The following is a 13,586-nucleotide window of genomic DNA, read 5'->3' as shown; positions in this document are numbered from 1 at the left end:
TGATTAGCCATTCTGAAGACGTTCATGTGCCTAAAACTAGTGTTTAGGCCTTATATTGGTAATCTTATTATAATGTGTGTTACTATAGTTTCGAAAAGTGAGTAACTCGATTATATTATATTGATTCCGTGGACAGTTGGGTCCATGAAACCGAAATAAATCAAATTTGATTCAATCAGGGTTTCCATTGCAACATTCTTAAAATATAGATTAATAGTTTTAAGACTGTTATGGAATCCAACGAACTGTTAGTTAATCACTATAGAAAAACGAATATTTGAATTAGCTTTTTCTTCTCATTTTGTGCCACATCTTCTACCTTCTCTTTTGTGTATTAACTAAAGCGCTCGTTACATAAGTCTTTAGGATTTTTTGAAATCATCTTTCTTTACATTACACAAGCATTCAAATCTGAAGAGAGAGAGAGAGAACAAGGAGGTGGGACAATCAAGCCAGATATGCAGCTCGATACATCGTCTAGTTAATGCCTTTTGTGTGAACGCCTGTGGCGGCCTCGTTTTGCTTGCACGTTGCCTTTATGTAATCACAATACAATGCTCACATTGGTAACACCATTGACGTTGCTGTGTTGTCAACGGCAACAGCGTACACATTGTCATCGCCTGCCAAACGTACATGTGCTGCACATGAAAGCGTGTATTAGTGAAGTAAATCTTGTTGACAATACACACATCCATGCATACTTGGTTGCTTACAAACACGCTGCATGTAGAGGAAGACGTTAGCTGATTATTTGGTAGATACTTGATGATTTAATCGATAATCAATGAAACACATGTACGGGTATGTTTGTGTTGGTATTAGTGCTAGATATTGAACTCGTGCGCACGCTCTCAGTTATAATTAAATGAGTATGTTGCATGTGGCTGAGGCCGGGTTCAAGGAAGCACACGTATTTATGCGGATGTGGCAAAGGATGCACGGCGTTGTGCTTGACTCTGCTGCTGCTGTCAGAAATGTCATTGAACATCCGCCATGTAGCAAACAATGGGATTTAAATATGTACATACGGGTGATATGTAATGATTACAGTGGAATATATGCAGGCTTGTGCTTGAATTGATCGGCTGTACAATGTTGGAGGCATTAGGCGGAAGGACACTTTTTGTCAGCGAAATTCAGTACTCAAAATGACATGATGTCGCTTTACATTTTTTCTGAAGGTTTAGCTTAAAATATTATTTTAGCTATAAAGTTTAAATTAAGTTAAAGTTTCTTTTTCCAAAGTCCGAAATGCCTCGGGATTATGTAATGTATTTCTTTCCCTAATCTAAATCGAAGCTTACCGCCCCCAAAATGGCATTAAGTGAAAAAATAACTTGATATTACAAAGCGAAAAAACCTTATTGCACACAGAACAGTTGCATATTTTCAAAAAGACTCATTCAAAATCAAATTTTGAGAAAATTCGAATTTTCAAAATTCAGCCTGACAAATACCTGTCATTCAAATTATAATAATATGCTCAAATTTTCGAATATCTTCATGGAAATTTCACTGTTATCAAGCTTACCACATGTAGTTTTTAATACTTAAAAAGAAAATATTTGTTCCATTTCATGAAAATACTTAAAATTACAGTAGTATCAAATGTAAAGAATTTCAACCTCTCTGTTTCATTGCCCATAACTCCGTATAAATTAAAGCTACGGGACTTAAAATTGCAACAAACGTTAGCTGAGACAATCTACTTTAAAAATAAACTAAGTGTAATTTTCATTGAATTTTTTGGAATATTTGCATATTTTTTATAAATTTGACAAACTTTTTAAAATTTGCATATTTTCATATATTTTTAATACTGCTAGTTTAAAAATCAATTTACCTACTAAACAAGTAAATAAACCAACCCCACGTCCACTAAAAATATAAATAAACAAGATTTCACGAGACCCACCTAAAATATGAACAAGCTTAACCTTAAAAAATCAACTAACACTTAACACAACTAACCTGAAGTGATCCTTCAAAATATATACAAACCCCTCTCAAAGATCATTAACCCTCACCGAAATGTAAACAAACCCTGCCCCAAGGTCAATGACCTCAACCCAAAATATTTTTAATACTGCTAGTTTAAAAATCAATTTACCTACTAAACAAGTAAATAAACCAACCCCACGTCCACTAAAAATATAAATAAACAAGATTTCACGAGACCCACCTAAAATATGAACAAGCTTAACCTTAAAAAATCAACTAACACTTAACACAACTAACCTGAAGTGATCCTTCAAAATATATACAAACCCCTCTCAAAGATCATTAACCCTCACCGAAATGTAAACAAACCCTGCCCCAAGGTCAATGACCTCAACCCAAAATGTAAACAAACCCCGCCCAAAGGTCATTGACCTCAACCCAAATGTCAATGACCTAAACCAACATGTAAACAAAACCCGCAGAAAGGCCGTTGACCTCAACCAAAATGTAAACAAACCCTGCCTAAAGGTCAATGACCTCGGCGCAAAAGGTAAACAAACCACTGTCAAAGGTCATTGACCTCAGCTGTGATTTGTTTACCTTTTGGCCGAGGTCATTGACCTTTGGCCGGGGTTGGTTTACCTTTTGGGTCTATGTCATTGACCTTTGGCCAGGGTTTGTTTATCTTTTGGGCCGAGGTCAATGACCTTTGGTCAGGGTCTGTTTACATTTTGGTTGAGTAAATTGACCTTTGAGCGGGGTTTGTTTAGATTTTGGGTTGAGGTGAATGACCTTTGGGCGGGGTTTGTTTACATTTTGAGTTGAGGTCAATGTCCTTAGGTCAGGGTTTGCTTACATTTCCGTGGGGGTTAATCATCTTTGAGAGGGGTTTGTATACATTTTGAAGGATGACTTTATGTTAGTTTTGTTAAGTCTTGTTGATAATTTGGGTGGGTCTCGTGAAATCCTGTTTTTTATATTTTTAGTGGACGTGGGGTTGGTTTATTTACTTTTTTCAGTAGGTAAATTGATTTTTTAACTAGCAGTATTAAAAATATATGAAAATTTTAGAAAGTTCGTCAAATTTATAAAAATTATGCAAATATTCCAAAAATTCAATGAAAATTACACTTACTTTATTTTTAAAGTAGATTGTCTCAGCTACCGTTTGCTGTCATTTTAAGTCCCGTAGCTTTAATGTATACAGAGTTATGGGCAATCAAGCAGAGAGGTTGAAATTCTATAAATTTGATACTACTGTAATTTGAAGTATTTTCATGAAAGGGAACAAATGTTTAATTTTTAAGTGTTAAAAACTACATGTGATAAACTTGGTAACAGGAAAAATTTCATGAAGATATTAAAAAATTTGAGCATATTATTATAATTTGAATGAAAGGTATTTGTCAGGCTGAATTTTGAAAATTCGAATTTTCTCATAATTTTAATTTCAAATAAATCTGTGTGAAAGTAGGCAACTGATGTGGGTACTCAAAGCTACATATTTGGGCATATTTAAGAAAATATTATTGATGGGCGAAATCGAGGTGTAGCGTAGAAATAGAAAGAAATTTGTAAATTCTTAAATATATTTAAAATGATAAAAAATGTATTACATGCATACTTTACCGAAATCAAGCGGAAAATGCAGCAATGCCAACTGCAAATGTGAACTCATAAAAATCGCATTCGAAATTCGACAATCGTTAAAAACTCGTACGCACATGGCAGAATTGAATGTCTCAATGAAAGAGCAATATACCGTAAACTCGACGCTGAAAGTGTGCTAAGCAGAAAATAAACAAAAACAATAACAAAAGCATATACAACTCTTAAAACAATAAACAATTTAAGCATTTGTAAACAATTTTCTACATCTAAAATAACAAAGTAAAAAGAAAATCTTCTGCACAAATTAAATTTTAAATTTTCTTATTTCTTTCTCTTCACTCAACGCTGCACTATGTACATATGTATTTGCCGCTATGCTCGCCCTAATGTTTATTTGGATTTACTATTGTTATTTATTTCTGTCCCAATTTCTTGTGAACTACCAATTGTTCATTCTTTGGTAAAACAAAACAAAAAAAAATCGTTCATTTGGTTATTTGATTTTTCTTTTGTTGTTGTGTGTACTATTTTCGTTTTTGTTTTGTTTTGCTTTTTTCCCTTTCTTTCTTTTCAATATTCTTTTCTTCTTTTGGTTGCTATTGGTTTCTCTCCATTTTGTTTTTATTCGCACATTTTGTGGGGGAATCTAAAACAACAATATGCTCCGAGAACGAAGACGCCTCGCTCATTACAAGCTCAGCAGCAGGTAACTTTTAAATATACAATGTCTTAAATATATATTTATCTTTTAGATTTACAACTATATACTTACATATATCTTTCTATTTGTATACATTTTTGCAGTGTAAATATTTATTTGAGATTTACATCAATGTCTTTTGATAAAAGCTAAGCGAAATTTTAGGTACGCAAAAACAACAAACCGATCATGCTTACGAAGCGTAGTGCAAACACCTGCCCACATCTTCGATCCTTTACCTTTTGAATTTGCAGCATTATTTAGTGAATCGCATGTTAGTTCTCTGTGACTTAAGAGTGTAAAAATTCAATTTTTTGTTGTTTTCTGTAATATCGATTTAAGACTTTTTTTTGAATCAAAGCGAAAACAAAGTGTTTTATAATAATTTGTTATAATATCTGGTGATTTTGAAAAGACTAAGTTGACATATTGTTCTTACAATATCGGAAGATCTCCACTATTGGATCCTTTAGTTTCTAAACTTCAAAATAAATGTTTGCAATTACTAGCTTTCTTTCAAAATTGAAATTTTTTATCACGTGTGAATCAATTAAAAAACAACGGAAACAAATACAATTTGTAGGATCGCTAAAGTGTTAAACAGATTACACTATATGACAAAATCGACTGTTTCTGGGTATTGGACCCAAATAATTTTTCCTATGAGACTGAGTCATAAAAAAAACGTATTAATCGATTTTCGGAGTTAGCCTCCAAAATTGAAATGTTAGAATTCGAAGTTCGAAAAAAGGACGTTTTATAAAAATTATCCTGTAGTTAATAATTATTCTAAAAAGTCCTTTTTTCGAACTTGGAATTCAAATATTTGGATTTTGGAGACTAACTTCGAAAATCGGAGAACAAAATTTTATATTTATTACCAATAAAATATTAGTTTGACACAATACCCAGCCGATGTTGTACAGTGTTATCAAAACGGTGACCTGATTAGCGGCATTGATAAATATCCATTACTAATTCCGTGTTGTACAGAGTAAAAAACGGAGCTTAACATACTCAATCAGAAAGAGAGATTAAATTTTGGGATATAATTAATTTCTACGGAAATCCATGATTTGACACACAAAAGAATGTTAAGCAGCGTAACAACATTTTGGTTTATTAGAATTTTAAAGATCAAATTTAAATATCAAAACACTGTTAAATAATTATATTATTAAATTTGCTTTAGACTATTTTGTTTACTTTTTGAAAGTACAAATAATAAGCTTTCGAAAGCTTTGCATACTTATATTAGGAATTATTAAATATTATGTCTAGAGTATTGTGATTGAAAAGCACCGCAAACAAGATCAAATTTGTTCATATGTTTGGGCTGTATTAAAAAAGCTTCCAAATAGAGCTTTTAAAGCTTCACAGCATATTTATTTAGAAGACCAAAATAATTTAAGTTCAAATACATATATAAACGCCTAAAAGCAAGCAAGTTATACGCATCGAAAGCATATATTTTTACAGCTTTAAGCACTTAATAAGTATGCGTGCATTGAGTATTGCGTACAATCTGGCAACACTTGCTGCTTAATAATGCTACATATACAAATATGAAATAAACCAACGCATATTCACAGAAAAAAATAAATCAACAACAACCACTGATTTCCATTAACAAATGACAGACAACTTGTAAGCAGATTTATATGCAATTTGACGAGCGTGCCGTGTATTAATGCCGTAATTCAAGCGTAAATAGCATATAATCTCCCATATGACACTTTTACTAGTTCTCATTAATGTTTTAAATCCAATAGCAAGTGGCCAAAATAAATAAAAACGAGAAATAAACATATACCAAGGCATATTACAAATAAACACGTGTATTTGTAAATCAAATAAATAAATATTTTTTAACAGCTTTGAACGTATTTTTATGTGTGTATTTGTATATGTACATATATTATATATATTTTTAGTCCCCGTTTATCCGTTGTATTTCGTTGGTATTAACAGCAATCAACCGTCATTACTGTCAAATTTGCGTCAAACGATGTGATAATTGTTACAATTATTATTACAATTTATTTATTTAATTTTATTAATATAACAAACAATTTGACACACATATTCGGCATATATGTATATGGTATAAAGTCCATTGTAGGTATGAAACCCCTAATATTAAGTATATGGGAGTTAGGTGAAGTTATGACCCGATTTCACGTACTTTAGGCACGGAGACATATTATTAAAAGAAAGATATTCCCACCGAATTTCTTCAAAATATTGGAGAGACTTACCTATATTTTCGGTAAAAAAAATTAGAAGCACTTATGTTCGATGCATGAGACCTTCAATACTCATGGTCCGATTTTGGCGATTTTTAGAAGAGCGGTGACACACTATAAATGCAGTATTTGTGCAAAGTTCTATTCTGATATCTTCTCTAGTGCTTACTTTATGTATTGTAAAGTTTACAATTCATTTCGTCTTCAAAGTTCTGGTATATAGGAAGTAGGCGTGGTTGTGAACCGTTTTGACCTATTTTCACAACATATCGTTGGGATGTAAGGAAACTATTACAAACCAAGTTTCATTGAAATTGGTCGAGTAGTTTCGGAGAAATGGTTTTTGACCCAGCTTTCTGCTGGCTTTCCTTACTGAGTTAAAGCATTTTTAGTAGTTTTCAACATTATCTTTGTATGGGAGCTGGGCGTGGTTATAATCCGATTTCCTCCAATTTTTGGACTATATAAGGAAATGCCTGAAAAAAAACGACTCCTGAGAGTTTCGCTGATATAGGTTTAGCAGTTTACGAGATATATACACAAAAATTAGAGGGGGCGGGGCCACGCCCACTATCCCAAAAAAACTACATCTAAATATGTCCCAAATTTCACTTTCGTAGCTTAATTTATAGCTTAGTTATAGCTCTTTATATGTTTTCGGTTAACGCCATTGTGGTGGTCAGTGATGACAGTGGTCCGACTCCACCCATCTTCAAAATTTAACCTTCTTCTTTCAAGTTTCATTAAGATATCTCAATTTTTACTCAAGTTACAGCTTGCACGGACGGACAGACAGACATCCGGATTTGAACTTTACTCGTCACCCTAATCATTTTGGTATATCTAATTTGTTTAGTTTTAGGACTTACAAATAACCGTTATGTGGAAAAAATTATAATACTCTCTTAGCAATTTTGGTTGCGAGAGTATAAATATAGTATTGGTGTTCAACTATATAATTGTGTGAGTTTATAAAAGTAAATGCTAGAGATGTTCTAAGCTCTTCCAAATAGAACCTTCGTAATTGTCTCTCTAAGTTCATTATGAGCATCTATACGGTATCAGAACCGAAATTGAATAATGATTACATTGGGCTGCACCACAAGGTCCCACCTATGAGTGGTGATATTATTGATAAGAAGGATATAACATATTTTTAAACAGAAGACTTTAAAATATGTTGCGCTCATCCTTAAATCTGGTAAATAAATAGTCCGAGATTTGGAGCAATAATTAAGCTCAATTGACTGTTCTTAATTTCTATTAGGACTGCAGCGCCATTTTGTAGTCTACGACATGCTCAAATATAATTTCCATATAGCTCGCTGTTATATTATTGACAGCGTGCTAATAGAGCTCATTATCAAAAACGAGCCATTTAAGTCGAACTTAATTTATAACAGTAGATATGTTTATTGATTATGTACTTATAAAAGTAACAATTGAACGTAATCACATATAAGATATGTTCGTCATTTTCAATGTACTGGCAATCAATATTGCATTCTTGCTAATAGTATACTTAAGTATTTATATGAACTATTGGAGTACAACAACAATATCATAGGTGTGAATTCAGATATCCTTTACTTGTAGGTAATGTATAAAGACAAACATTCAAGATCTACTAAAAAAATTACAATATTCTGAATCAAACTTATTTTGAAACAAATTTTAAACGCAATTCCAATGTAGTCAATGCATTTTGATAGTCCGTATAATTTTCAAGAAAAACTATTTTTTTGACTAAAAATCGTACGCTTTTTTTTCCGGAACCAAGGTAGCACTCATTTGTTGTTCTCACAAATATATTTTTTGCACAAAAAAAGCTGATCTTTCTCAGGTTATATTTATGTAAGCGTCAAATCGCTCACAAATCCATAAGCTATGTAAGCAAGCACTCTCACATACATGTACCTTTTCTATTTTGTTTACTTACCTCAGTCACTTTTCGCCCACCGATAACATGACAGGCTGAAAGCAACAGCAAAAGAGCAGAAGTAAACAAAGTGGCAGCTAACTGGAGCGTTAACGAATCTCCTTTGATTTTTCATCTATTGGGAATCACACAAAGGTAGCAGGAGAAAGGTGGAACTTTCACACTGAAAGCAGCAAGAGATGTGCTGATCCGCCCTTTTCACGTCTATGGAAAGTTTGTGATTGCTGAGGGCTAAGAAATACTTTGTTTACATCACTACGGCCTAACAAAGAAGTGCCGCTCAAAGGATCTGTAGAAAAGCAAACTTAGGTACACCAGCACGATATGCAAAATGATAAATGCAAGATGATCTATTCTCGGTATTCACCTACAGAATCAGTTTAATTTAATGATGACGTAAAGTTTATTACAATTTCTGATTTCTGCTGCTAAGAACAGGAAATCTTCAGATAGCTGCCTTATAATTTATTTTACTATCGTAGTTGAAGTAGGAGATCATTCTCAATAATTACTTTACAGTACCTTTTATGATGAAATCAATTTTATTCTCTACTTTATTAGGCATGAATGGGTTTCTGAGAGATGTGATGGGCTTTGACATGATTTAGTTTGACCTTCCGCTTAGCCTCGATTTCTTCAACTTTTGGGACTATAGTATAAAGCACTTTTCTACTGACTTTCGCAAACATTAAATCATCAGGAAATCTGCTTTGTATTATAATACGTGATCTTGTGTTACTTTGATGTATTTCTAATCAAGGCCACTTATGACTTTCGAAAAGTAATCTCCTTATATACATATGTATATATAAAAGAAAGTCGTGTTAGTTACACTATTTATAACCGGCTGAACCGATTTGGCTACAATTTAGTTTGGAGGTAGCTTAGGACCGGGTCAGGATATGGGATACTTTTTATTCCATTCCCGTGACGAAAACGTGAACAAACTGTGGAATAAAAACTGCAACTGACATTCCATATAAAACACAAATTTATTATCCAAAACATCAGAGTAGGCGTCCACTTCATAAAAATGAAAACAAACCAAGTAAGGAAAGGCTAAGTTCGGGTGCAACCGAACATTTTATACTCTCGCAATTTATTGCTATATTCTCATTAAGATCATGTGTCGAACATGTATTCGGCATAAAGTCCAATTGAAAAACGAAAATCATCATATATAGTATATAGGTAATTCCTAAACCGATTTCACTCATTTTCATCACCAACATACATTATATCTAAGATTATATGCTCATTTAATTTGGCTAAGAAATTTCATATATAGTCGATTTTCAAGCTATTACGCCCATCATATAATAATTAGCTATATGAGAGCTCGGGGAAGTTATGACCCGATTTGAACCATTTCTGATACAGAGACACATTATTAGAAGAATAAAAGATATCTTCATTGGTTCGAAATGTATGTCTTATAAAGTGAAGGAATCGGATGTAGTTCAAAATTGAGTTATATGGGAAGTTGTCGTTGTTGAGAACCAATTTCATCCATTTTCCCCACGTGTCATCAGGGTGTCAAGAAAATATTATATACCGAATTTCATTGAAAGCTGTCGAGTAGTTCCTGAGATATGGTTTTTGACATATAAGTGGGCGATGCCACGCCCATTTTCCATTTTTTAAAAAAATCTGAGTGCAGCTTCCATCTGCCATTTCTTATGTAAAATTTAGTGTTTCTGACGTTTTTCGTTAGTGAGTTAACACACTTTTAGTAATTTTCAACCTAACCTTTGTATGGGAGGTGGGCGTGGTTAATATCCGATTTCTTTCATTTTTGGACTGTATAAGGAAATGGCTAAAAGAAACGACTGCAGAAATTCTTTTATTTCTTGGTGACACAAACAACCGTTATGTGAACAAACCTATAATACTCTGTGCAATATGTTGCGAGAGTATAAAAAAACGAATGAACTACATTTTGAGAATTTAAGTGAAATGCATTATATGGATATGTAAGGGGGCGGTTTTTGGCAACAAATAGATATGAAAGCTGCAACAATTGTCAAAATTATGTCACAATGAGCGCAATTAAAGCATTGCTGTTGCGGTATACTGTACAAGCACCGTTATAATTTTGGAAATACGGTCATGAACGCCAGGACAGCTTTGATTATAAAATAAGTATAATTACTAGAGTTATATCAACCTAAATTACGGTGGTTTGCAATTATTTGGCAAATTATGAGCACAAGTATAATGAATATGGATTCTTATTTTAATTACAGCACTTGTGTTACAAAAGCGGTATATTTGAGGGTAATATTTTAGCATTAGAATTGAAGCCGATAATTTTATACTCTGGCAACATGTTGCACAGAATATTATAGTTTTGTTCACATAACGGTTGTTTGTGTCACCAAGAAATAAAAGAATTTCTGCAGTCGTTTCTTTTAGCCATTTCCTTATACAGTCCAAAAATGAAAGAAATCGGATATTAACCACGCCCACCTCCCATACAAAAGTTAGGTTGAAAATAAGTAAAAGTGGGTTAGCTCACTAACGAAAAACGTCAGAAACACTAAATTTCACATAAGAAATGGCAGATGGAAGCTGCACTCAGATTTTTATTTACCTACTTATCAAAAACCATATCTCAGGAACCACTCGAAAGATTTCAATGAAACTTGGTTTGTAATAGTTTCCTTACATCCCAATGATATGTTGTGAAAATAGGCCAAATCGCTTCACAACCACGCCTACTTCCTACATACCAGAACTTTGAAGACGATCTGAATTGTTTACTTTACAATATATAAAGTAAGCACTAGTAAAGATATCGGTGCAGAACTTTGCAGAAATATAACGTTTATGGTGTGGCAGCCCCATTCTAAAAATCGCAAAAATCGAACCATAGGTTTTTAAGGCCCATATATCGAACATGAGGACCTCGGTGCTTCTAACCTAATATTATGGTTTCCAACTTTCAATGGACTTTATACAATATATATGACGAATATGTGGGTCAAATTGTGTATTATATAATATAAATAAAGTTAAATAAATAAATTGCGAGAGTATAAAATGTTCGGTTACACCCGAACTTAGCCCTTCCTTACTTGTTCATTTATTTTTCTTACTTGTTCATTTTATTTTCGCAACATATCATTGGGATGTAAGGAAACTATTACAAACCAAGCTTCATTGAAATCGGTGGAGTAGTTTCTGAGATGTGGTTTTTGATCCATAAGTGGGCGACGCCACGCCCATTTTCCATTTTGTAAAAAAATCTGAGTGCAGCTTCCATCTGGCATTTCTTATGCGAAATTTAGTGTTTCTGACATTTTTCGTTAGTGAGTTAACCCACTTTTAGTAATGTTCAACCTAACCTTTGTATGGGAAGTGGGCGTGATTATTATCTGATTTCTTTCATTTTTGAACTGTATTAAGAAATGGCGAAAAAAAAACGACTGCGGAAAGTTTGGTTTATATAGCTCTATTGGTTTCCGTGATATGTACAAAAACCCTATTTGAGGGCGTGGCTACGCCCACCACCTCAAAAAAATTACATCCACATATGCCCCTTCATAGTGCGGTCCTTCATACCAAATTTTATTTCCATAGCTTTATTTATGGCTTAGTTATGGCACTTTATCTGTTTTCAGTTTTCGCCATTTTGCTCATTTTCGAAAGCCACCTTCCTATGGTGCCAAGGAATATGTGTTCCAAGTTTCGTTAAGATATCTTAATTTTTACTCAAGTTACAGCTTGCACAGACGGACGGACGGACAGACAGACATTCGGATTTGAACTCCACTCTTCACCTTGATCACTTTGGTATATATAACCCTATATCTAACTCGTTTAGTTTTGGGTGTTACAAATAACCGTTATGTGAACAAAACTATTAATACTCTCTAGCAACTTTGTTGCGAGTGTATAATAATATTTTATTATAAATGAAGAACCCCTCGAATGATCAATATGACGAGACGAGTTGAAATCCGCGTGTCTGTCCGTCCGTCCGTCTGAAGAGAACTGGTACATATTATATATTCCTTGGTACAATGAGGCGGTTGGTATTGAAGATGTGCGAAATCGTAGCACTGCCACGCGCACACCACAAAATGGCGAACACTTTACAAAAATATTGTATTTTAGCTATGGCTTAGCCTTTGGACAAATTGCTGAAACCGGACAACAACTTTTCAAGACCTCGGATATCGAACATGAAAAACTCTCAGATATTTTAATGCAATTGAGAGGAAATTTTTTTCTTCTAATTTTGTATAAAAATTATTCAAATCGGGTCATAACTACCTGTACATAGCTCCCATATACCTAATTATAGGTTTTCCAAAAATTCGGTGAGCTTTATTCCGCATATATCGGTTAATATGTGAGATATCTTAACAAAATTAAGTAAGCGTATAGTATTGGATATAGTGTACCTTGGTGGTGGTGACAATGAGTGAAAATGGTTCACGAATTACCTCAGGATGATTTTCGTCATTCTATTGGACCTTATGCCGAATATATGGGTCAAATTTGGTTATCTAAATAAAATTTCATCAATAAATTGTGAGAGTATAAAATGTTGGCTTCCACCTGAACTTAACCTTTCCTTACTTGTTATATATGTAGATTGAGGCCAAGTAATGGCTTAACCAACTTTTATTCGAAGGATAAATTTGGATATGTATATAAATTCCAAAGCGTGGGAGAAATTTAGCCCCGCCTTAAGAGAATATTTCCAATTACTATATTTCCATACAACTTATTACAACTTGTTGATCATATTGTTAATACCGTTTTACTTCATCAACTGGTGAAATGAAATCCATGGCACTGTCGACGTCACTGGTCATCTAAATGTAAATATTGAACACTCTTCTATTATTGCGATCAACAGTTATAGACGTGTAAACATGGAGTTCACTAATGCCAAAATTCGCGCTATTTTAAAGTTTTCCTCCGCTAGAGAAACGTTCCGTGAGATTAATGGTAAACCAGCCGGCGGAATACCTGTGACGGCGAATACCGATCAAATCATGGAAAACATCCAATTAGACCGGCATGTGGCATCTCGTGACATTACCCAGAAGATGGGAGTAGTCACCAAACCATTTTAAACCTAACATCTGTCGAAGGCTGGGTACACAAAAAAGGTTGATGTTTGGGTGCCGCA

At 33.6% G+C, this 13,586-nt stretch overlaps 1 protein-coding gene across 8 annotated transcripts in view; it reads left to right on the top strand.

The window, feature by feature from the left end:
* The window catches only part of LOC105212312 (uncharacterized), a 76,362-nt gene that overhangs the window by 39,143 nt on the left and 23,633 nt on the right, over window positions 1–13,586 (top strand). For 3 of the 8 annotated variants that reach the window (XM_054228238.1, XM_054228240.1, XM_029040205.2), the window contains one exon: window positions 4,225–4,261. The exons of 2 other annotated variants lie outside the window; for them this stretch is intronic. Coding sequence is in view for 4 of the 6 variants with exons in the window: in XM_054228240.1 (XP_054084215.1) it covers window positions 4,225–4,261 (37 nt within the window). In the remaining 2 variants the exon portion in view is untranslated. Of the gene's footprint in view, window positions 1–3,081; window positions 4,262–4,362; window positions 4,421–13,586 lie in introns of those variants that run through there. 3 more of the 8 variants (XM_054228253.1, XM_054228249.1, XM_054228258.1) reach the window with 3 other exon arrangements.

The sequence above is a fragment of the Zeugodacus cucurbitae genome, chromosome 2 (assembly GCF_028554725.1).
Source record: "Zeugodacus cucurbitae isolate PBARC_wt_2022May chromosome 2, idZeuCucr1.2, whole genome shotgun sequence".
NCBI classification, from domain to species: domain Eukaryota; kingdom Metazoa; phylum Arthropoda; class Insecta; order Diptera; family Tephritidae; genus Zeugodacus; species Zeugodacus cucurbitae.
This window is presented reverse-complemented; position numbering and strand designations above follow the sequence as displayed.